The sequence below is a fragment of the Monodelphis domestica genome, chromosome 2, assembly GCF_027887165.1.
Source record: "Monodelphis domestica isolate mMonDom1 chromosome 2, mMonDom1.pri, whole genome shotgun sequence".
NCBI lineage: Eukaryota > Metazoa > Chordata > Mammalia > Didelphimorphia > Didelphidae > Monodelphis > Monodelphis domestica.
This window is the reverse complement of record NC_077228.1, coordinates 535,502,279-535,525,816: the sequence shown is the minus strand read 5'-3', so window position 1 is coordinate 535,525,816 and position 23,538 is coordinate 535,502,279. Positions and strand designations below refer to the sequence as shown.

At 46.1% G+C, this 23,538-nt stretch overlaps 1 protein-coding gene across 10 annotated transcripts in view; it reads left to right on the top strand.

Annotated features, from left to right (window-relative positions):
- Positions 1-23,538, top strand: part of UBE2F (ubiquitin conjugating enzyme E2 F (putative)) — a 104,126-nt gene that overhangs the window by 68,210 nt on the left and 12,378 nt on the right. For all 10 annotated transcript variants that reach the window (XM_007485896.3, XM_007485897.3, XM_016429353.2 and 7 more), the window contains 3 exons: positions 3,078-3,135; positions 16,519-16,551; positions 22,719-22,781. In XM_007485896.3, coding sequence (XP_007485958.1) covers positions 3,078-3,135; positions 16,519-16,551; positions 22,719-22,781 — 154 coding nt within the window. The remainder of the gene's footprint in view (positions 1-3,077; positions 3,136-16,518; positions 16,552-22,718; positions 22,782-23,538) is intronic.

The following is a 23,538-nucleotide window of genomic DNA, read 5'->3' as shown; positions in this document are numbered from 1 at the left end:
GGCCTCAGCTAATAGATATCACAGAGGAGTTTGGGACTGAGGACTTTCCGGGGCTATTTCTGCCTTTCCCTCTGCCCCACACGACTTAGCAGAGGCAGTGCTCCAAACGCCACCTGAGCCAGATTTAAATCTAATTGGGAAATATTTAACAGTCAATAGAAATGTAGTCAAACCCAGATAACATTACATTTAAAATTAAATCCTTGTTCGCCCACCGGGCTCCGTATATACAGATTGTGGCCCGTGTTTCTGTTTGAGTTTTAACACTCCTGGCCTTGGCCACACTTCCTCTACAGTGAAAGCTTCTGCTTTAGCATGGGAATGCTGCAGGAGAAGCCCCCAAACCTATGTCCTCTAGGAGCCGATTTGCCTTTCTGGAAACCCCTTCAACCAAGAAATCTGATTATCAAAAAATTACACAGGATGACGAAGAATGCACGAGTAGGTGTCCGGCCTGATTTGTGGGGGTAGAGGCAAAGGGTGCCTAGTAGGGAGGGTCTTCTGCACGTTTCAGCTTGTACCAGTAAGAGCTGGTGCATCAGCCCTGGCTTAGCGGAGGTGACTAGAGCCTTCACAGCCTCAATGGGGTCCAGGATTTCAAGACACACATGGCCTAAAGGGCCCCCTCCTTCTCCTCCCTTCTATTATACAGGTGACAGCTGAGGCCATTGGGAGAGGCTCCAGCCCAGGGCCTTTACATTTCGTGCTCCCTCCAGGGTAGAATGCTGCCGCCCCTCGTGCCCCCTGGCCTGAAAGCCAGCCTCCTCACCCTGGCACTTCCCCCGCTTGTACTAGACGACCGACCTCCAGATAGACCAAATAAGAAGAGATGTCAAAGGCCACACCACTTAGGCGTGGGAGCAGGAAAGAAGCAGGTCCATCTGTCTGTCCATCGTGATGACTGCCCAGAGCTGGCTGCGGCTGCTGCTGAGTCCTGCGTGGTGTCAAGGAGGATGAGGGGAGGAGGAGCGGCACCACCATGAAAATCACTCTTTTTGGCGTCTAGAATGAATCTTCTCTTTGTCTGGGCGAGACAGATCTGCAAGCCTTGTGCTTTTTTACAGCTGCCTAAACAGCCTCATGGCAGTAAGGTAATGAGAAAGGCGCCATCACTAGGAGGCAGCTTGGTTTGGTCAAGTGAGCATTTGACTCATCAGAAGAGAGGTTTGGGTCCTTTGTATTAGCAGAGGATGACCTGGCTGAGCCTCAGTTTTGTCTTCTATGAAGTGGGTGTGGCAACGTCTGCTTCACTACCTGGCCTTCTAGCTCCTTGTTTGGGGGACAGTAGCCGGACTGTGAATCAGCAAGCATCTTCAGGACGGATTTCTAGCCCCGATCCTGGGCCCTTCTTTATTTCATGGCAGCCTGAGTGCTAGTGGCCACCAAGCCCTTCATTTTCTTAGCTTCTCCTGCCCCCGCCTCACCCTGTTCAAGGGTGAAGGCAGGCCCAGCTCTCTCCTGGAGATTATGTCAGCCCCGCTTCCTTATCGGCTTCTCTTCAGCACCCTCAGGTGGCAGGACAAGATGCGGTCCTAGGAACCCAGAACTAGTGACAGAAATAAAGGGAGGAGAGCGGGGTGCCAGAAAGCAAAGTCTCGGGCTATCCCCCAGGGTTGTCACTGGGCTCCCCACATGGGACCTCCACTGCTGCAAACAGAGTATTGAAGATTATTGACCCTGGAGTAGTCGCAGAGTTCTGGATTTGTGTCGATAGGCATCGCTCTCCTGTGTTTCTGTTTGCTAGCTGCCAAAGTTAACAAGTAACATCAGAGGAAACGTGGGGCAGAAGGAGAAGAAATGTCACACCCACATCTTAGTCCAGGTACAACTGGGGCCACTCCAGAATGTACCCTGACCAGAAATGCAGTTTAGAGTTCAGTGTTTTCCTCAAAGCAAAAAGATATTCTTGTTTTCATTTTCCTCATTTCTTTTTTCTTTCTTTTCTTTAAACTCTTACCTTCCATCTTAGAATCAATACTGTGTACTGGTTTCAAGGCAGAAGATAAGGGCTAGGCAGGCAGGAAATGTTTGCTTCCAAATTTGAACCTAGGACCTCCCTTCTCTGTGCCTGGTGCTCCATCCACTGATCCACACACTTACCCCATTTTCCTCATTTCTAAAAGATGTCTGTGCCCTTCTGCCACCTGGTGGACTCAAGAAACCTACTTTTCTGGTGGTCTGAAAATTGCAAGCAAACTAGCCAGACAATTTATGTTTGTTTGAGAATACTTATAATGATGTTACGATCCCCTAAAACATTATCACAAATTCTCCAATAAAAGCCACTTCCCAACCGTCTCCTAGTCTCTGCTGCAGGATAAAGCAGTGGAAAGGAAGAATACATGACCTACTTTCTATATGACTGGAATCGTCTGTGCCTGGAAGGAGAGTTGCAGCAACTTATCACAAAATGCCATTCCCAGAATCGTTCTGACGTGGAGGCGAAGCACCCATCCTTCTGGGCCTGGCGCTTGTCTCTCAGCCAAGATGATCAAGCTCTGCTCCTCCATGGATACGCAGCGAGGGCCGCAACATCCGGCCAGTGTGTGGCTCCTATCTGGGAGAGGGAGAGAAGGAAAACCTTGAGGAGGACAGGGAAGAAAGAACACAGCATGGAGACACACTGCCAGGCTTGTAGCTCCTGGGCAAAGGTCCGGAGCATCCCCCCAAGCAAAGGTCCCTTCAGTAAAAAATCTTGGGGGGAAAACCCACCCTGAAACAGAAGTTTGTGGATTCACAAAGATGCTCCTGTCTGGAGCCTAGTAATGAGCCAGACGACTGAGACACAAGTCACATCTTAGAGGATCTCTGGCTGTTTCCTCTTGGAGGGTTGTGAGGATGGAATATTCGGGGCAGTGTTTCTGCCCACTCTGCTCTCTGCGTGGCGCCTCCTGCTCAGGGGAAGTGACCAAGCTGGAAAGGAGTGGACCCCTGGGTCTTTGGAGAGAGAAGACCCACAGAAGGCACCACAAAGCTTGAGCTATTGGCATGGGGGTCTGTGAAATTCTCCCCGGCCCAGGGTCGGTAAGACGTTCCCCCTCTGAATAAGCCGTGTGTGTTTTCCTGTCTCTTTTCAGCTTGCTGAGAGAACATTCAATTGACGGCACTGGATGGGCGCCCACAAGAACATTAAAGGTACCAAGTCTCTTTCCCTCCCTCTTTGCGCCTCCTCTGCCCCCTCCCTCAGGCCTCTCCAGGGTCTTTTCTCCACCACCCGGTGTCGTCCTGGAGGAGCCTCAGGCTCCGTTCTGCTGATGAAGAAGCGGGCCCAGAGGAAGTGAGTCAGTGGTCAGGGTAGCACAGCAGAATGAGACCAGAACCCGAGGTTCCAACCTGGAACTTTACCCCCAGGGAAAGCCTGTGCTGCCTTCTCTGTCCTTTCCCCCCTCCCAACTCCGCTCTACACTCCTTTGTGTGGCTTGTCTTCCCTGGTAGGGCATGCGCTCCGGCAGGGCTGGGCCCGTCACCTTAGTTGGATGCTTGAGGTGGGCGGGTGACTGTAGCCCCTCTGCTGGACCCATCCTGTGGACTTACGTCGGTATGTTCCCCCGAGTGTCCCTGACTGGCCTCCCCGACCGCATTCTCAGCCCCAGGGGGGAGCATCCCTGACTGAAGGCCCCGTACCCGGGCCGATGGGTCCCAGAAGCATTTGAGGCATTCCATGAGGTCAGTCTCTTCTCAGGCCTCATTTGAACCCAGCTTTGATGACCAAGTCCGGCCCTTCCAGGCTGCCTTTTGCCTTGTACTCAGTAGACATTTAGTAAATGCCTGTGAATTCAGGGGGTGCATCAGGGGATCACTCGGCTTGTATCGAGGGCCTGTTGTGTGCCGAGCATCATGGGAAAAGCATTCGGATAACCCAGGCCTGCGGTCTAGGGCTCACAGTGGGACTGACTGGACGGGCACAGGGGGATCGTGTGTCAGTGGGGCCGAGGCATCTCCAGGCCCTGCCCCCAAAAGCACCTGAGAAAACGGTAGATCCAGATGACTAATTGCCCTCTTTCTAGCCCTTTACTTGTCATCTTAGAGTCCATACTGTATATTGGTTCCAAGGCCAAGAGTGGTAAGGGCGAGGCAGTGGGGGTTAAGGGACTTACCTAGGGTCATCCAACTAGGTAGTGTCTGGGTCAGATTTGCACCCAGGACCTCCCATCTTCATCCACTAAGCCACCTCGGTGCCCCCTCTAAACGACTTCTCAAAGGAGTCTGGTATATCCAAACCACACTGGCTAGATGAAGGATTCTGAGTGTGGGAGGAAACTCCTAGATCATAGCCATGTGGCCTTCAGTCGGTAAATCCTGGGGAGTCGCCTGGGGCCCATCAAGATTCAGCCACTTTCCTATGCTCACATGCAGCCAGAGACAGGATTTGAACCCTTGTTTTCCTGACTCCACCCCAACACCGTCCACTGTTCCCTATACTTCCTCCAAGTGAATCAAAATGGTTTCAGCGATACATTGGCCTGTCTTCATCCCTGTAGAATTTAATGTGATTATTCTCTTTGTTAAGATAGTTTTAGTAAGAAACTTTTTGATATCAGATGTCTCCATCACATGTGATTCGGATAGAGTGCTGGGCCTGGGGTCAGGAAGATCTGAGTTCAGATCTAGCCTCAGTCACTCACTAGCCATATGGCCCTGGGGTATCATTTCATTAACCTCCTTTTCCTTTATTTGTACATTCACTTACCTCAGTTTCCTCAGCTGACAAATGGAGATGATACACACCTAATTCCCAGGACAGTTTAAGGATCAAATGAGATAATATTTGGAAAATAACTCACCCAGGGCCTGGCACACTATATAAATACTAGCTTCATTATGGTAGTGACCTCCGTTTGGCTCTAGGACCAAAAATAAAAGGCTCTCTCCATTTCTATAGGTAAGCTTATGGGATTGATGTAGGTGCTTAGTAGAAAACTGTTTTTAAACTTTCCATGCCTGTTTTTTGGCAAGATCTTCTTGTTTCCTCTTGGGCTTTTCCAGGGAGTTCCGCACTCATATTTTTGTTGTGAGTGACAACAGGATGATGTCACTGAAATGAAGAGAAAAATGCCCCACCAGATCTAGCCTTAGCGGTTGCTTAGAACAAGTATAGCCAGTTCCAATCACTGAATTGCCGTTTTTTAATGTCAAGATTATGACAAAACAGTTATTTTGTTATTGTTGTAGCAGGCTTGTATGGCCTACAGGAAACTACCAGTGCAGAAGAAGCCCTTTAAAAAGGGAAAACTCATGAACCAAGCAAACAGGAGACCTCTGAGGACTTTGCTAGTGCTCTTCTCTGGATTTGTCCTTCGTATCATCAGAGAACACTACTCATTCTTATTCGCTAAGGTTGTCTTGGCAAGAAAACCCGGCTTATTGCAATTTAGAATCTAGTAGTAGTCTCTTGGTAACCGAGGATGACGATTGTCTTTGTTTGCACAAAGACACTTGTGTGTGAAGGTATTTCAGTGGAAAAGTCGTTGCACAGAGACAGTCCCTCTCTCGGTGCTGGAAGCCTGGGTCCAGTGGCACGAAAAGTCGTTACACCTGGAGGCTTCCTCAGCTGCATTGGGTGGCCGTGTTGTCCTTTGTGCTCCAACACGCCCTGAGCACTCCACAGTGCTTTGCTGCGTCGCCCTCTCAGCCGTTGAACCTTCTTATTGGTTCAATAAGATTTAGAATACACGTCACTAAAAGGCCCAATTCTCTACTTTTGCCACTAGCCTAGACAAGAGACAAGCACCAGCGGGCACGTAGAGAAGTGTGTCTGTGGGGCGTTGGGCTTCTGCTTATGAGCCATTTCTTTTGTTACAGCAAACCTAGCTGCTGATTTTTTCTCATTGCAGTTACCTTAGATCAGGAAACCATTTGTTTCAGAGCACTAAATGATTCAAATCATTTGCATCGTAAATGAGCTCTGGCCTTGTCTGACCTCTCAGACAAATGGATTTCTTTCTTAACTTTATTCACCTCTGTAGTCATTTTGGAAGGAACAGAATCCAAACCCAGCTGAGGAAAATCTCTAGGGCAGGAGCCCCCACATGAGTTCTATTCCATTCTGAACCTATTAAGTAGCACCTACGCCTTGGTCTGTCTCTTGCATCACCAGTTGTTCAGTATTGGCCCCTCCATGCCTTTGAATCTTGTCGTTTTGATGTTGGCATGTGAATGTGACTAGACGCCTGGCACTGGCACTGCTCATTTGCTCTTAGAATGAAAGCTGGCCGGTCTCTGGGGTGGAGCTGGGCTCTAGACCCAGGGTCTCGGCCTTTACATCTCATGCTGCTGCTTCCACACAGTTTGAAGTGGGCCAGTGTCCAAGTCCAGGTCTGTGCCAGATCCATGCAGAGCAGGTGGTGGATGGCAGCAAAGGGAACCTGCAAGCCAGCCCGTGCCTTCCAGGACCCCAAACCTTTGTCATTCAGTTGAGTGACCCCAGTTCCCTCATTTGTCATCCAGAAGCCTGCCTAGCTCTGGCCTTCAGGAGATTCATACATACAGTCCAGAGTATTCTGTAATTAGGAGGGCAGTGAAGATGTTACCAAGGTGCCATCTCTTATAAAATTTAATAGACAGGTAAGCGCCAGCTTCGTGTCTGATGACCTCATTCACATGCTTTGGGCCAGTTACCAAGAACAAAAGGGCCCCTACAAACCCCATGTGTACTCCCACCCCCCCAAAAAGGTCATTGTCACTTACCTGTCTGGCTGATTCTTCTCAGTCTCTTTTGATGAACTCTCAGATCACAGCTGTCAGCAAGCTCTGGCCTGGGCCCTATTTTCTTCTAGACTGAAACCGTCTCACATCCTGTCCAAAGGTATTGTCTCATAGATTTATTCAGGCAGCCCCAACCTCTCTGCTGACCTCAGGTCTCTCATCTCCAGCTGCCTGTTAGGCATCTCTTAACTGGATTCTAGGAGCCATCTTAAACTCAGCAGGTCCCGAACGGAACTTACTCTCCTTCCTCAAAATCCCTTCTTCCTTCTGAACGTACACAATACTGTCAAAGGCCCCACTCCGATGTCTGCCTCAATTCCTCGACCTCTCATCGCCTGTAGCCGATCGTGTGCCAAGACCTGGCCGTTTTACCTCCATAGAGCCTTTCCTATGCCATTCCTCCCCCTGACGTTGCCGCCACCTTGGTGCAGGCCCTCATCGCTTCATACCTTTGCTAAAAATTACTGAAAGCCATGAGGCTTGAGCATTGAACTCTGTCAGCCAGGGCCATCCTTTAGGCTTTTTGCTGTGTCTCGGACTCTGACAACAAGCCCCATAACTATGTCCAATGCTGAATGAGCCACGACTGAATGAATTTTCAGAGTGCCTAGAAAGGAAGAGGAACGTCTTAATAAACCATGCAGTGGATCTTCAGTGCAAATGGCTTTTAGCAAGAGTGACACTGACCCTGAAACTCTTCCCAAGCTGGGCGGCTCACCCCAGTTGTAGTCGTCATTCTATGGTAGTGCCCTAAAGAGGGAACCAAACAGCCACCACTTATTCTCAGGGTTCCAGAGGTAATCCCTGTGCGGGGAAACTATGTCGACCTCACGGCTTTTATCTCCTGAACCTCCACCAGCGTGCCTCTCATGTAGACCCACCAACGAAGGTGATACTGTTAAATTGCAATCACAAAACATAATACAAGGCAAGAACACTCATAGCACAGCATTCTGTCGAGTCACCTGGCTCATAATCCTACCACTGCATGCTGTGATGTCTGTGGGGATGAATGGGCACAAACTTCCCAGAGACTGGGAAAGTCCTCTACAAGTAGAGGAAGCCCCGAGCCTAGGCAGCCGACAGATTCACACAGTCGGCCTATTGCTCTTGGTCTTGGGGACTGACTTCCAGATCATAGGAGCAACAAAATGGAGGACTACACCTTTCCTCTGTTCCCGTGACCTCACAGACATTTCCAAACGGAAGTCATGGGCCAGATATAAAACTGCTTCCGTTGACCCCTTGGTCTAGGACACTCCACAAGAATCAGCCCCCCTCCTCGACCTCCAATGCTGCACCAGCAGAGCCCAGAAAGTGGCACCAGCTTCCATCCAGACCTACTCCTACCCTCTTGTTCCCATTGCTCTTCCTGGTGCTGTAGAGACTGGAAGTTTCCCTGAGCCACGACAGACAGACAGCACATTGGCAGCAGCTCTTTGGGAGTAAAAGCCTGCAGGACTGATACCTGTAAAGCTCTGTACTGCCCATGGTGGGGCAAACAAGCCTGAAGCCCCAGTGTGAGGAACAGAGGGAGTGGGGCAGGGCACCATGACAAGACATCATGTGGGAATGGGCAGTGAGGAACATCAGTAGGAGCCACTTCTGACCACCCAAAAGTCATTTGGGGCCGAGCCCTAGGCTAGTGAGCCATGAGCCCTGCTTGGGAGGAGGCTGAGACACATTGGGATCTAGCCCCAGAGGAAACCACCATCAGAGGGGGCAAAGTCAGAAAGGGGGAAATGGAAGGGGGGATAAAAGAGACGGAAATGACCAAAGGTCTCAACAAGCAAAAGACGCAGGCGATGAACGTAGCAGATAAATCAACAGAGAGAACATCAACGAGGAAATATGACCTCCCGATCTCATAAATGTGTTCATTCATCTGTGAATAAATATTGCAAATCAAAGGAAAATGATCTAAGACTCGATGAGACAGAAGACCTAGGAGAATGTGAAGAGAACACAGAACCACAGTCTACTGTACTTGAGTGGTTCAAAAGAGAAGTGGAAATGATGAGAGCAGACTCTGTCCTGTACGGCAAAAATAATGGGCTAATGAGAAAAAATGGAACTTGTGATGGCGTCTCCCCAAAGAAACAAAAGGGAGAACAATCCATTGGGAATGCAAATGTCTCTAGAAGGGAAAACCAGCAGGGAGGAAGAGAAGTTTTTTAAAAGGAGCTAGAGAAGACAATATGTTCAGAATGCAGGCAAAACAAAATAGAAAACCCAAGGATCCTCAGTCTTCCAGACAAAATGTATCAGTCTGAAAAACCATAACACCATAACGAAGGAAGGAAGTAAAAGAAGAAAACGTCCTAGAACTTCTGAGCATAGAAAATAAAATAGTGACGGAAAGAATTCCTAGCTCTTCTACAGGAAGAAAAAAAAGCCAAGGCTGCAAACTCCAATCACATGTAGTGATTAAATTTAACAGTTCATTTCAGAAACAAGTTCCATAACCCATCAGGAGAAAGACCTTCAGATGCAAAGGAAAGGAAACATTCATGCAAGACTACTCTACGCCACCAGGAAATGTAGGAGGGAATGGACTAATGTGTACTTGAGTTTTTTAGGGACTAGCATGAGCCATATGGGGGAGGGGGATTCCTCCTTAGGGCCATTCCACTCTCCTGCTGCACGGACATTTCTCAGGTCACTCTTGAGCTCTTTTGACAAACAGCAGCCTTGAGCCTGGGATCTCCTGATCTTTCTAGGTCTAGCTCTAGGGGTGCCAAGGTAGCATTACACTCTTTCAGTGAAAAGTATTTCTCTTAATCTTGGAATGGGATGGATGGCTTACACCTGGTCTGGGGGCTTAGAGAGGTTTCCCTTCTAACTTGTAGATGGTGCCAAAGAGGAAAGCAGACACACCTAGAGCATTCTTCTTAACTCTTACCTTCCATCTTAGAATCGATATTAAGTTTTATTTCCAAGGCAGAAGAACAGTAAGGGTTAGACAGTTGGGTAAAATGACTCACCCAGGGTCACACAGCCAGGAAGTGCTGGGCCAGATTTGAACACAGAACCTTCCATTTCTTGGCCTGGTTCTTAATCCTCTGAGCTACCTGGTTGTCCTCAGGGCATTCTTCTCATCAGCTTATTCAGAACAGCATGAGCCACTCTCATTAGATCAGTTCTCCACCATCCACTGTGGAGCTTGTCTGTCTCTAGGCAGTATGGCTCAGCTCAGTGGCTGCTGTGACCCTCTCGCTCAGTTCCACTGACTTTTGTCCCCCTCTCAAATCAGGGCCTCCTCAGGCGTAGTGAGGGAGCCCTTAGCTAACAGAACCTCTAGATTTACATTCTCTTGGATAGAACATAAATAGCGTGCACTTTTCCCACTGATGCCAGACTCTTCTTTGCTTGAGAGCTTCCCGGTTATAAGCTTCAAGTGCTCCTTCGTCCCGTGTACACGCAGTGCACTCTGGCCATCTTCAGCCTCAGGCGGGACTGTCGTCTCTGAGGGGCCTCTGAGTCTGGTGTCCTTGAAGCCCTTTTACCTGAGTAGCTGCTTTTCCTTCTCAAGCCGCTTCCCTCAGCTCCTCACACGGACGTCCTTCTTCTGCCCCTTTCAATAAAATGTCCACTGAACGAGAAATCTTTCACGAGTGCTGCCGTGTTTCTTCAAGCAGCCCCATCTGATAGAGCAGTCATCAGGAGAAGCCAAACTCTCACTTATCAAAGCAAAACCTTTGGAGTGTTCTGCCCCCTCAGAGCTCTAGAGGGCACTGGAAATGACGCCCATCGTTCATTCTTTTCTCAGAGTTCTTATGTTTAGAAACTCATTCCATGAGGCGGTTGGGTGCCTGTGGGGATAAAGTGCCAGGCCTAGAGATGGCAGGTCCCAGGTTCAAATCTGCCCTCAGGCCCTTCCTGGTTGTGTGACCCTGGGCAAGTCTTTTAACCCCCGTAGCCTAGCCCTTACTGCTTTTATGCCTTGGAAGCAATACACAGTATTGATTCTTTTTTTTTAAACCCTTACCTTCTGTCTTGGAGTCAATACTATGTATTGGCTCCAAGGCAGAAGAGTGGTAAGGGCTAGGCAATGTGGGTCAAGTGACTTGCCCAGGGTCACACAGCTGGGAAGTGTCTGAGGCCAGATTGAACCCAGGACCTCCCATTTCTAGGCCTGGCTCTCCATCCACTGAGCTACCCATCTGCCCCCCCCCCCCCCAGTATTGATTCTAAGACGGAAGGTGAGGGCTTGTTTGTTGTTGTTGTTTTCAAAAGCTCATTCCAGATGACTAGCACCCTGGATTTGGTATCAGAAAGATTCATCTGTTCGTCATTAATGCTGTTAACCTCAGTTTCCTTGTCTATAAAATGAGCTGGAGAAGGAATTGGCTAACCATTCCAGTGTCTTTGCCAAGAAAACCCCAAATGGAGTCAGGAAGACTTGAACGTGACTAATTGACCAAAAAAAAACCAAAAAACATTTTAAAGCTCGTTCCACAAACCTGTTTTGAGTTCCTGTGACACTATCTAGGTTATAAAGATGATTCAACTCAACCTCTGTCCTAGGGGAGCTACCGGACACACCTGCTATCCACAGAGTCAGGTAACACGTGATCAGTACAATGAAGGGGAGATCACAGACGGCTATGGACACACAGGACGGTTTTCTGGGGGATGCAGGTGTAGGAGAGGCGTTGTTTGAAGAGATGGAATTGAGCTGGGCCTTCAAGAATGGCGAGCTGAGATTTGAACGAGTAGCAGTTGAAAGGAAAGGACATATCAGGCAGAAAGAATGGCGTGGAAAAGTACAGGGCACGTGTGGAGAATTGGCGAGATCCAGCTGGCCAGAGCATAGAGCGGCATCAAAGGAATGGCAGGGGACAGGGCCGGGAAGCTGTGAACTTCAGGCCAAGGATGTTCATCTACTTATAGGCACAAGGAAGCCATTGAAAATAGTGGGAAAGCCAGTTAGGAGAGCGTTAACAAAGACCAGAAATGAATAGGAAAGAGTGAGAGAAGGTTGCAGAAAACATTGCAGAGGTAAATCAGCAGGATTCTGGAGAAACAATTCTGGGTGACACCTTACTTAGCAAGAAAAGGCCATGAAAGATACAGGAAAACATTGATGTGGTGGCAGGTGTTTAACAACTGGCTCTGCAAGGAGGTGGGGGAGAATGTACATACCACACTTCCATTTAATTTCTTAAATCTGGACAAAAGTCAGCTCTTGTGAGCCAGTACAGTGGTTGGGGTGGCCAAGGGGAACAAGAACTGAGAAAAAATCACTGCATTTGGCCATTAGAGGATCATTGATATTGGCAGCTGCTACATGGCTCAGTGGATTGAGAGCCATGCCTACAGATGGCAGGTTCTGGGTTCAAATGTGGCCTCATATACCTCCTAGTTGTGTGGCCCTGGACAACTCACTTAACCCCCATTGAAACCAAGACACAGTATTGATTTTAAGACCAGGGGGTGGGGTGGGGGTATTGTTTTGTTTTAATTAATTAAGGATATTTTCCCATGGTTGCATGATTCATGATTTTTCCCATCCTTTTCCCTCCCCCCTCCTGGAGGTGACAAGCAATTCCACTCAGTTATACACGTACCATTGTTCAAAACCTATTTCCATGCTTTTCATATTTGCAATAGAGTGATCTTTTAACACCAAAACCCCAAATAGCTCCATTGAACCATGTGATCGATCATGTTCTTCTTTTTTATTGATTATTTGGAATATTTTTTCATGGTTACATGATTCGTGTTCTTTCCTCCCCTCGTCCCTCCCCCCTTCATGGAGCTGATGAGCAATTCCACTGGGTTTTACATGTGTCATTGTTCAAAACCTATTTCCATATTATTCATAGTTGCAATAGAGTGATCATTTAAAGTCAAAATTCCCAATAATATCCCCATTGAACAATGTGATCAATCATGTGTTTTTCTTCTGCATTTCTGCTCCCACAGTTATTTCTCTGGAAGTGGATACATTCTTTCTCATAAGTCCCTCAGGATAGTCCTGGGTTATTATCTATTACATCAAAGTCAGTTACATTTGATCATGCCACAGTGTATCAGTCCCTTTGAACAGTGTTCTCCTGGTTCTGCTCCTTTCACTCTGCATCACTTTCTGGAGGTCGTTCTAGTTCACATGGAATCCCTCCAGTTCATTATTCCTTTTCAGCACAGTAGTAGTCCATCACCATCAGATACCATAATTTGTTCAGCCATTCCCCAATAGATAGATATCCCCTCATTTTCCAATTTTTTGCCACCACAAAGAATGCAGCTATAAATATTTTTGTAAAAGTCTTTTTCCTTATTATCTCTTTGGGGTACAAACCCAGCAGTGATATGGCTAGATTAAAGGGAAGGCAGTCGTTTGTAAAGCCCTTTATGCATAATTCCAAATTGCCTTCCAGAATGGTTGGACCAATTCACAACTCCACCAACAATGCATTAGTGTCCCAATTTTACCACATCCCTTCCAACATTCATCACTTTTTTTTGCTGCCATGTTGGCCAATCTGCTAGGTGTAAGGTGGTACCTCAGAGTTGTTTTTATTTGCATTTATGTAATCAGGAGGGATTTAGAACACTTTTTCATGTGATTATTGATAGTTTGGATTTCTTCATCTGAGAACTATTCATATCCTTTGACCCTTTGTTATTTGGGAAATGGCTTGATTTTTTTTGTAAATTTAACTTAGTTTCTTATATATCTGGGAAATTAAACCTTTGTCAGAGAGTTTTGTTATAAAATTTTTTCCCAGTTTGTTCCTTTCCTTCTAATTTTGGTTGCATTTTGTTTTGTTTTTTAAAGAAAAAAAAGAGCATTGGTGACCTTTGAGAGACAAGTTCCTCAGAAGTGGTGGGGATAGAGGCCTTATTAGAAGTGGTTGAGATCACTCTAATGATCATGTTCTACCTAGTATTCTCTCCAGGTAATAATAAAATGTTCATATGGCAATGAAAGGAAGGAATCAAGAATGGATGGAACAGGAGATTTCATAAGCTCCTTGTGACTCAATGCAGTCTGATGATAGCCTGGATCCACTTGCCACTTGTTATTCAGCCACTCATGATGGTTTGGAGGGGATTCTTGTTCACATTCAGGATAGGCTGGGTTATGTCTACAGTACCTTTTCAGTTCTGGGATTTTGTGAATTCAGGCATATTTGCCCCAAAACAGTACCTGGGGAGTTTTGTATGACAGTTGGTCATACAAGGAATCGTTGGATTGTTCTCCACATCTCAGCTTCTTCAACTCTCCATCTCACAAAGTTAGGTTCACCAACTCATCCAAAACATAGGTGGAATTGTTGGTTTGTTTTTTTAATTACTCTTCTTTCTACATGAGATTTCCTTTTCCTTTCCCATTTCCTTCTGTTTCCCAAGGCATGAGCTAATGGTATTTAATTCCTTTAATACTCTGCCTGAATACAATGGATTGGGGGGGGGGGGGGATTATATTTTGGCTTTATAAAAAAGCAATTGCAACCAATCCAAAATAATTGAAAGAAATCTATAATTAAACATTCCTCTGTCCCTAAGTGACAAATACTTAATTTTTTTTCTTAAATAATTTTAAAATTATTACCAGGCAACTGTAACAAACCATTTACTCAGAAATAGCAAAGTGCATTGAGGAATGTAAAATTAATTTGTTTTTTTGTGTTGACTTTTGGACACACAATTGAATGTGTCAGGGGAACTACTCTCAGTCATTTAGAGGTTTACCCTGGACTGTAAATAAATATCACTAATGGGAGGAAAAATTGAAGGTCCTCAGGGAAATGTTTATTATGAGGGGACTGAACCACCACAATTTCAATATCTGAGGCATGACAATGTTATTTGCAGTACAAGTGATGTGCTTTTTCAGGCTGAAAGAGAAATAGAGGCCTAACACCCACTTCCTGGACACTCAGCCTCAAATTTTGCATTGTGGGGAAAAAAAATTGAACATTCATCATTCATAAGGGATGGGGATAGGGGAAACATTAGCCACTTCCTGAAAGGTGGCTTCTTCCTCCCTAGAATCTAAATTATTTCCATGATTATTGGATAATACAACAGGATTTTATATTGCCTAGAATATATAGGAAGATTAAAATGTTGGAAATAAATTCAACAGACATTTATAAGCAGCTACAATGGGAAAAGTAATGTTCAAGGCCTGGAGGTGGGAGGTCTTGGGTTCAAATGTGGCCTCAGATGTTTCCTAACTGTGCAACCTTGGGGAAATTACTCCATTCAAAGACAGAAGGGTGGCAAAATGCTTATAAATGTTTGTTTTAGGGTGTGAAAAGCTCCATAAAGGAAAGGAGATTTTGGAGGTGGGGCAGGGGGACTGGAAGCCAGCAAGGTGGTCCAGTGAATAGAGAGCCAGGCCTAGAGATGGGACGACCTGGTTGAGATCTGGCCTCAGACACTATCTATCTAGTTCTGTAACCCTGGACAAATCACTTAATCCTATTTGCCTACCCTTACTGCTCTTCCGCCAACTAATACTTAGTATCAATTCTAAGAAGGTTGGGGTTTAAAAAAAAGAACATGAGCCTCACTGATACTAAAGAGACTAATTAAGTTTTCATTTCTAATTAGTCATCTCTTAGTTCTAGATTAGCACTGAAAACTCTCAGTTCATGTTTAAATAGTGCTTTGGGGATTAAGAACCAGACCTAGTAGCCATGGAAACACCCTGAAGTTAAGAAAGCTTGATGATTTCAGGAGAATTTTTATTCTGAATTTAAAACATCAAAAAGGAGCATTTCCTCACATACAGTGAAATGGTATGAAATTGAAGTCGTCCATTTCATACCGTTTGATTTTTTTTTTAAAGCATCAGATGATAAGTGAAGCAGGTTTTGAAAACTGTCCTTTTCTGTCTTTCCTGCTGAACTTCTTTCTGTTCTCTTTGCATTTTTAAAGTGTTTCAGGGGCCTCTTGGGGGAGCATCACTATTGCTAACCTTTCTTTTCTTCCTAATCAGAAGAGAAAGAAAACCATTGTAACAGATGAGTACAGTGGTGGTCCCGAGGTGGGCGTCCCCTTCTTACCTCTTGTGGTCACTCCCTCTGTCAGAAGACGGGTGACAATAACAAATGGTAAATAACTCTAAATTTAAAAATTACAATAATGGATAAACAGCAGCCTGGCCACACCCGGAATACCACGGGGCATTACAACTTCTACCTTCAGGAAGCTGAGGCCGATGGAGAGAATGGCAGGGACCCTTGTCACAGGCTCTTATTCAACAAAGGAGGTGCCAGGGGTCCAGAGAGGAGGAGGGCCTCACCTGACGGGACAGGTATCAGGACGGAGGCCCTTCGTCTCAGCTGGAACTCCTGCTACCCCATAATGGCCTCGTTGGGTTTACTTAGAAGTGGGAGCATTCAAGAGCATCCCTTGAACCTTTCCAGGCACATTTAGGATGTCTAAAAGGAAGAAGACAGGTTTTCGGCGGTTTTCCCTGTGTGTAACGATGTTTAAGGTAGGCACTGCCCCTAGCAGGGGTCCAGGGCAGAGACGGTTACCGTGACTTATGAGGGCATTTGGGGTTTATCCAGAGGAGGATCAGCGTCCTTGTGGACGCCGCCTGTCCCTTCATGCCAAGGCCTGAAGGAGCCTCAGAGTTTTTGTTATTCGTTTCTCTCAGCATCCACTCATTAACCAACACGACCAATTGAGAGCTTATTTTGTCCCAAGTGAGGTTAGTTTTCATTTGCATTCCAGGAGCAAGAAGCCATTTCAAAGGCTGGCCGCGCGGTGGCGTGTCTTTGGTTCGGGACTGGCAGAGCCAGACTTCTCCAGAGCCTAATGACTCTTTGTTTGTGTTTTTCGTTTCAGGATGTCGTGTGGGGATTAAACTCGTTATTTACCGTAAGTATCACGAATTTAATGCCAGTTTTGGCGGTTCTCCTGCCTGCTGATGGTAGATATCGCGTAACCTCGTGCCCACGTGCCGAGGACCCGTGACTTGATCAGCGCAGGAAACTTGGAAGGGCTCGACAAGCTCAGCGTTTGGCCCAGGCCCCACCGCCCTCCGGCCTCCCTGAGCACGGTCAGCCTGGGATGGTCTCCATCCGTCTGTGGCCACCAGGCAGATCCCTTCCCCGAGTCACGGACCGCCTGTCGTCTCCCCCACGCCCGTCCGTCGAGGGTTTCTGCCTTGTCTTGTCTGCGCTGGGCCGTTTCAGCCAGCCACGGTGACTGAGCGATCCCGAGGGAGGCTGGAAGCTCCCTTTTCGGTGGCTTTGTCAGAACAGAGTAGCATGAAGATGCCCCGAGTCAGCCCAGGCTCAGCCCCTTACCAGCCTTTAGTGCCTCCTGCTGGCCTGCTTTGGTCCGACCCTGGACCTGGACATGAGAAGGAGAAAAGGCTGAAGAGAAAAATACGGACGTGGTGCCCGCTGGGTTGGGAATCCTCCTCCCTGCCTCAGGGTTTCCCCGCCCAGAGCCCACCTGTAGGAAGCCCCCCCCAGTGCCAGCGCTTCTGTCTGCCACCATTTCCAAGCTCCGAGCCCTCTCGTTAGCTTGCTCCAGGAGCAGGGCCCGAGTGCTCAGCGTGGCACCCCCCACCCCGCCGGCACTTAGTCCGTGTTTGCTGTCCGCCTGACCAAAGGATTTGTGAAGTGCTGACTAAGTGCCGTGCGCTGCACTAAACGCCAAGGGTGATGGGCAGCAAGCAAGCCTTCCTCTGCCTCTGCCCCAGGCCATATTGTAAGGGAGGGACTTACACAGAGCGGGAGGCCTGGGCCAGACTCCCAGAGGAGGGCCACGGCCTAATCAGCCTCCTGAGGGCCAGGCCCTGGGCTCACCCTGGGCCCCACGGACAGGACGTGGCAGCGGGAGCAGCCTCAAACACCTCCAGAGGCGACTGGGGTCCGGGTTCCTGGGCACAGTGATTTCACTGTACTTTTATTTTCCCGTTCCCGAGTTTCTGCTTCTGCTGCTGACTCCGAACTCTGGACCCTGACCAGGAGGAGCGGTTTAGGCTGGGTTTGGGGCCATCCACTCACGGAGGGTCTTTGGGGTGGTATTAAAAAATGGATTTTACTCTGAGGAAATGTGAAGACGTCTCAGCTCCTAACTCGTGTCCTGTGAGAGATCCTGCTGGTGGGAAAAGCCGCGTATTTCAAGGATCCTTCAAACCTCAGTGAAACCGAGCCAGCCCTGCAAGAACGGGCTAAGTCACATGGCAGAACTGCCCGATTAATCCTCTGAGAAGCAGCAAAAACACCAACGGGGCTTGGCCAAGGAGGGGCTGTTACTGATTTCTCCTGCAGGCGGCCGTAGGCCACCAAGAAAAAATGCCTCTCAGAAATGTTTTACAGAATTTACAGACATTCAGGTCCTGAATGAAGGTTGGAGAAAGGTCGTTTTCAATGACGAAACTCTTTTTTTCATTCAAGGCTGTGCCAAAACCACGATCAGAAACACTGCAAGTAAAGCCTAGAAGATCTGGGCTGTAAAACAGCCACCCAGAAAGGTGTCGGAGAGCCAGGCCCAGGGATGGGGAGGTCTTGGGTTCAAATGTGGCCTCAGATCCTTCCGAGCTATGTGACCCTGGGCAAGTCACCGAACCCCAAATTACCTAGCCCTTACCACTCTTCTCCCTTGGAATCAATACTTAGCATCAATCCTAAGGCAGAATGTAAGGGTTTGTAACAACATTTTGGGGGCGAGTGTTTTTTTTCTAATGAGCCTGGAAGCTTCATGCCCCTCATTGACAGAATAATGAACTCATCCATATATTGATATGCTAAGAAATAGATTTTTTTGAAGTTACAGAAATTCCCAGATTGTAGTAGAATATAACAATGATTTTTGCACCTTGATACGTTTCACGGAAATTTAAGACATTCATCAAGAGACGGAATAAGCATTTTCCGGTAGCATGAAAACTCTACCTGATTTTAAAAGCCCTTCAAAAACCTAGTAAAAACTAATGATAATAACTTCTGTTTACACAGCACCTGTTCATATAGGTTATCTCCATTCTGCGGGTGAGGCCTGTACGCCAAAGAGATCACAAAAGAACTCTTGTGAACAAAAATATTTATAGCAATTTTTGTAGTATCAAAAAAGCTTCCCACCTTAAAGTGGGGAATGGCGGACCAAATTATGACATATGGTTTACTTATCAAGACCGTATTTGTAACATAAAAGACATCTGATAGGACTCCTTTTCTGTTGGTTTTTCCCCCCACAAAGTTTGCATAATATTGGAATTAATGTACTTTAATTTTTAATAGATTTTTGCTTGTAAGTTGATCTGATCCCAAGTTTTTCCCTCCATCCCCACGTCAAGCTCACTTATAGTTAATTCAGTTCTTTTTTGGATTGGATTATTTAATTCTATTTCTTGTTTTGTTGATTTTCACCATTTTATATTTTTGTAAATATTCACCCATTTTATTTGGATTGGCAGTTTTATTGGCAAAATGTTTTCTAATAATTTCCTTTATTTCTTAATTTGTTGTGAATTAACTTTTTTCCTTTTCAATGCTCTTAATTTGGTTTTTCTCTTTAATCAAATTAGCTTATAGTTTATTGAGTTTTGTGTAGTTTTTTGGTTTGGTTTTCAACTTATTTTTCTTAGTTGTGTGTCCAATTTGTTGCTTTATTCTTTCTCTCTTATTAACAAAAGTGTTTAGAGAGAGAAATTTGCCCCTAAGAGCTTCTTTGGCTACATCCCAAAATTTCTGGCATGTTTTTACATTGTCGTCATTACTTTTACTGATGTTACAGTGTCTGTGATTACCCTTTTGACCTACCCATTCTTTAGGATTTTTGTTGTTTCTTCAACAACCCTTTATTGACAATAACTTTTTTTGCACTGTGATCCATAAAAATTAAACTTAATATTTCTACTTTTCTGAATTCGTAACTTTTTAAAAAACCCTCACCTTCCATCTTGGAATCAATACTGTGTATTGGCTCCAAGGCAGAAGAGTGGCAAGGGCTAGGCAATGGGGGTCAAGTGACTTGCCCAGGGTCACACAGCTGGGAAGTGTCTGAGGCCAGATTGGAACCCAGGACCTCCTGTCTCTAGGTCTGGCTCTTCATCCACTGAGCTACCCAGCTGCCCCTCCTGACATTTTTAATGTTCCAATACATGCTCAGTTTTTTGCAGAGGTGAAATTCACAACTGGAAATATAGATACCATTTTTATTCTCACTCAGTAATCATTGGAAGTTTATCTTTATAATTTTTTGGAAATTATATTCAGGTCCTTATCTTGTGTTTTTTCTTTGGTTGTTTTTGTTTTTGATTAGATTTATCCAGAGCTTAAATGGATACACCAAGGTGGTCCACTATTAGAGTTTTGCTCTCTGTTTCTCCCTGTAACTCTAGGTGCTATGTCACAGAAAGCATATAGGTTTAATGCTGATCTTCATTCGTTGTGTTTGTGTTCATTGTTTGTCAGCAGAATGGAGTTAACCTGTCTGTTCCTTCTCATTTAATTTGTTCTTGCCATTGCCTTGCCTGAGACAACGAAGGCTATTCTTTCCTTTTTCACTTTAGCGAATGTCTGTGAGAGTTTGCTCTAACCCCTTCTGGGAACTCTTTGTGAGTCTTACTGTGTCGAGTGTGTCTTATCAGCATTCATTCTGATTCCCGATTCACTCTGTTCTTTTTCTATTTCATAAGGAAATTCATCTATTCACAATTATGAATGTTATTTAACAGCATCACAAATTCTTAAAAGGTCATTTTCAGAGAAAACTGGGAAGACGACCCTGACCCAGGGTGAAGCGAGCAGGACTAAGAGAGCAATTTATGATACCAACATTGTGAAGAAAAATCACTTTGGAATACCCAAGAACTCTGATAATTAAGTAACCGGCTTTCTTGCATGCATTCAGAGTCCTGCAGATGGTTACGCACCTGGCAGAGAAGGGATGGACTCAGTGCAGAATGAGAAATGCATTCTTGGAAATGGCTCATGTGGAAAAATGCTTTTTTTGTTTCACTTGGGGTGAGACGATGGCATGGTGGGGGATGAAGATATGGTACCCCAACTCAGCCCACCAAAAACTGTGCAGCAAAAGTGTGTTTAATATTCAGTGCAGGGGGCAGCTGGTGGCTCAGTGGATGGAGAGCCAGGCCTAGAGATGGGAAGTCCTGGGTTCAAATTTGGACTCAGACACTTCCCAGCTGTGTGACCCTGGGCAAGTCACTTGACCCTCATGGCCCAGCCCTGACCGCTCTTCTGCCTTGGAACCAATACACAGTATTGACTCCAAGACGGAAGGTGAGGTTAAAAAAAAAATCAGTGTGGTAAGAATCTAGTTTCATGATAAAGAATTAAAGAGTATGTGTCAAAATCTTGTGAACTCAATTCCAAACTGAGCAAAGCAAAGTGATTAGAACAAAAGAAGACGTCTTGCGTGATGATAAAACCCTGCGAAGTCATATGGTTTAGTATATGCCAGTTGGTGGGATTGTTTCACTTTGTCCTCAGTGACTTACACACCACCATAAGTGACCTGGACCTTCCAACGGGTTTCTGAATGCCCCGAAGCCAAAAACCCTCATTCACGAAGTCGTCAAAGTGAAATATCTAGCAGGATACCTCAGGACGTCAAAGACTGTGGAAGGGAGAGTGATTCATTCCTCTGTCAAGGATACGGGTTCTCCTTGAAGATGAAGAATGGGCATTTCACAGGGTTATTGTGAGGATCAAAGGAGATCCAGGTGTAAAGCCCTTTGCCAGCATTAAAATACTGTCTAAATACCAGCTACGAAGCTTGGGCTTTGGTTTATGCAGTTTTAAAGAAGTAGATACACACATTTCTTGAGCCTCCTTAGAGAATCAGTGTTATCTGAGGTATATTAAAAAAAAACAAACTAGAGTACTGAGGAAAGCTTTCCCTTGAGAAGCAGGAGGGCCCACATTGAAATCTCTCTTCGGCCACTTCCTGGCGTTGGTGACTGTGACAGGCAAGTCACAGAGTGATCAAGAGGGTCCAACAAGGGCATGGATGTGAAGCCCCAACTCTTACCTGCAAGGCTAGCACGCTTCTGCCTACTTTTGTTAGCTTCTTAGTGATGATGGAGACTTAGAGTGGTTATAGCTTTGCAAAATCATCTGGTGCCTCCTCTTTGGTTAGGAGCCTAAGCCTCGAGCCCTCGTAGTCCTGTGGGAGAAGGTGGCTCATTCCTATCATGTGGTTTCCCAAGAATACTTTGTAATGGATAGAGGACCTTCTCCAGATGTGTTGGGGAATACAGTCTGTTTGGTAACTGTTTGTCTGTCAAGAAGTGAAGAGATAAGAATAAATCTTACCAACATCCTGCTTTATTCTTCATGACTTGTCTAGACCCAGTTCTAGATGACATGAAGCTCCCTGAGCGAATTTGGGGTTTGGGGGGCGGCCCTTGCGCCAAGTCTCTAGTCCTGTTGCTTATTCTGCAGTTTCATAAGTTTGACAACACAGGACACTTGAGGGGGTCAGAAAGGACAAGTAAGTAACATACTACGTCAAAGAGGGCCTTACAAAATGAGCTTTATGATTTAGGAATTTCATTTTATTCGCCCTGTTCTTAGCACATACCAGTAAGATGCTTTTTATAGAGCAAGTTTATTTCTGCTTACGCCTTTATCAGAAGTGGCACCAGAATAGGGCTTACCACCATCAGAAGTACCATGAGGGATTGCTCTCCTCATGAACAGCCCTGTGAAATGAATACTCGCCCTCCCTCCCCCACTTTTGATTCAGAATTCAGTCTTTTGATAGTGGGGCATGGCTTTTCTCCCACACCCTAGTCTTTGCCATGAGATTCGAGTGACCTGTGTGATGGCCATTTTCATACTGAACAGTGAGTTCTAAGTCAGCCTGGCATGTGGGACTCTGGTCCTCCAGGGACCTTTCTGTCCTTTCTCCCTCTGAATCAGCAGCCAGGGAACACACATCTGTCTCCCTCGGGGCCTTCTCAGGTAGCTCATACTCTGCTGCTGGGTGGCCACTGACCCAGTCACCCGTCGCTTAAAGGAAAGCGACATTTCACAAACTCACTCAGCCTTTCTCTTGCCTTTCAGGACCTTTTGAATTTTGATGATCCCTTGAATATTGAAGCTGCAGAGCATCATTTACGGGACAAGGTGAGTCAGTGCTTCGGCAAACAAACCAGATGGTTTCTCATCACACAGACTGTTGGAGAGTAAATCTTTGTCAGGAACATTAGGTTGGTTGCCAAGTAGAAAATAATGTGTTATCTAGCCTGTTATGGAAACTGAGTCCTAAAGAAGAGAAAGGGACAGTGATGCTATGACTCTTCCGTAGCACTAATTCCCCACGAGAATTAGTTATGACTAGAACCTGTTGAAGGTGGTTCTATTACCTCGCAGGCTTCTTAGAGGTAGCCAAGCAGCCAAGACCTTGCAAAGTCATTTTGACCCCATCAACTCAAGGCAGTCTCCAGAAGCACACAGGGCCAGTGAACTGCCTCATAGAGGAAGTGGCCACCCTTATGAGATCCTGGGTCCTTGAAACCTGAGGACCTTCTGCATTTTATTTGATATTTGCTTTTTTACATTTGTTTACTCTTGCTACACGTTCACCTTTTTTTTTTTTAATGAAATTAAATGTTTTGGGGGCAGCTTAGAGGATTGAGAGCCAGCCCTAGAGGCGGGAGGTCCTGAGTTTAAATGTGGCCTCAGACACTTCCTGGCTGTGTGACCCTGGGCAAGTCACTTAACCCCCATTGCCTAGCCTTTACCACTCTTCTGCTTTGGAACCAAAACGCCGTATTCTAAGATTTTTTTTTAATTTAAAAAATTAAATGTTTCCTTGAGAACATGTATTGAATATCAATACGACCACCTAAACTTGTTCAATAACAATAACAAACAATTTCAT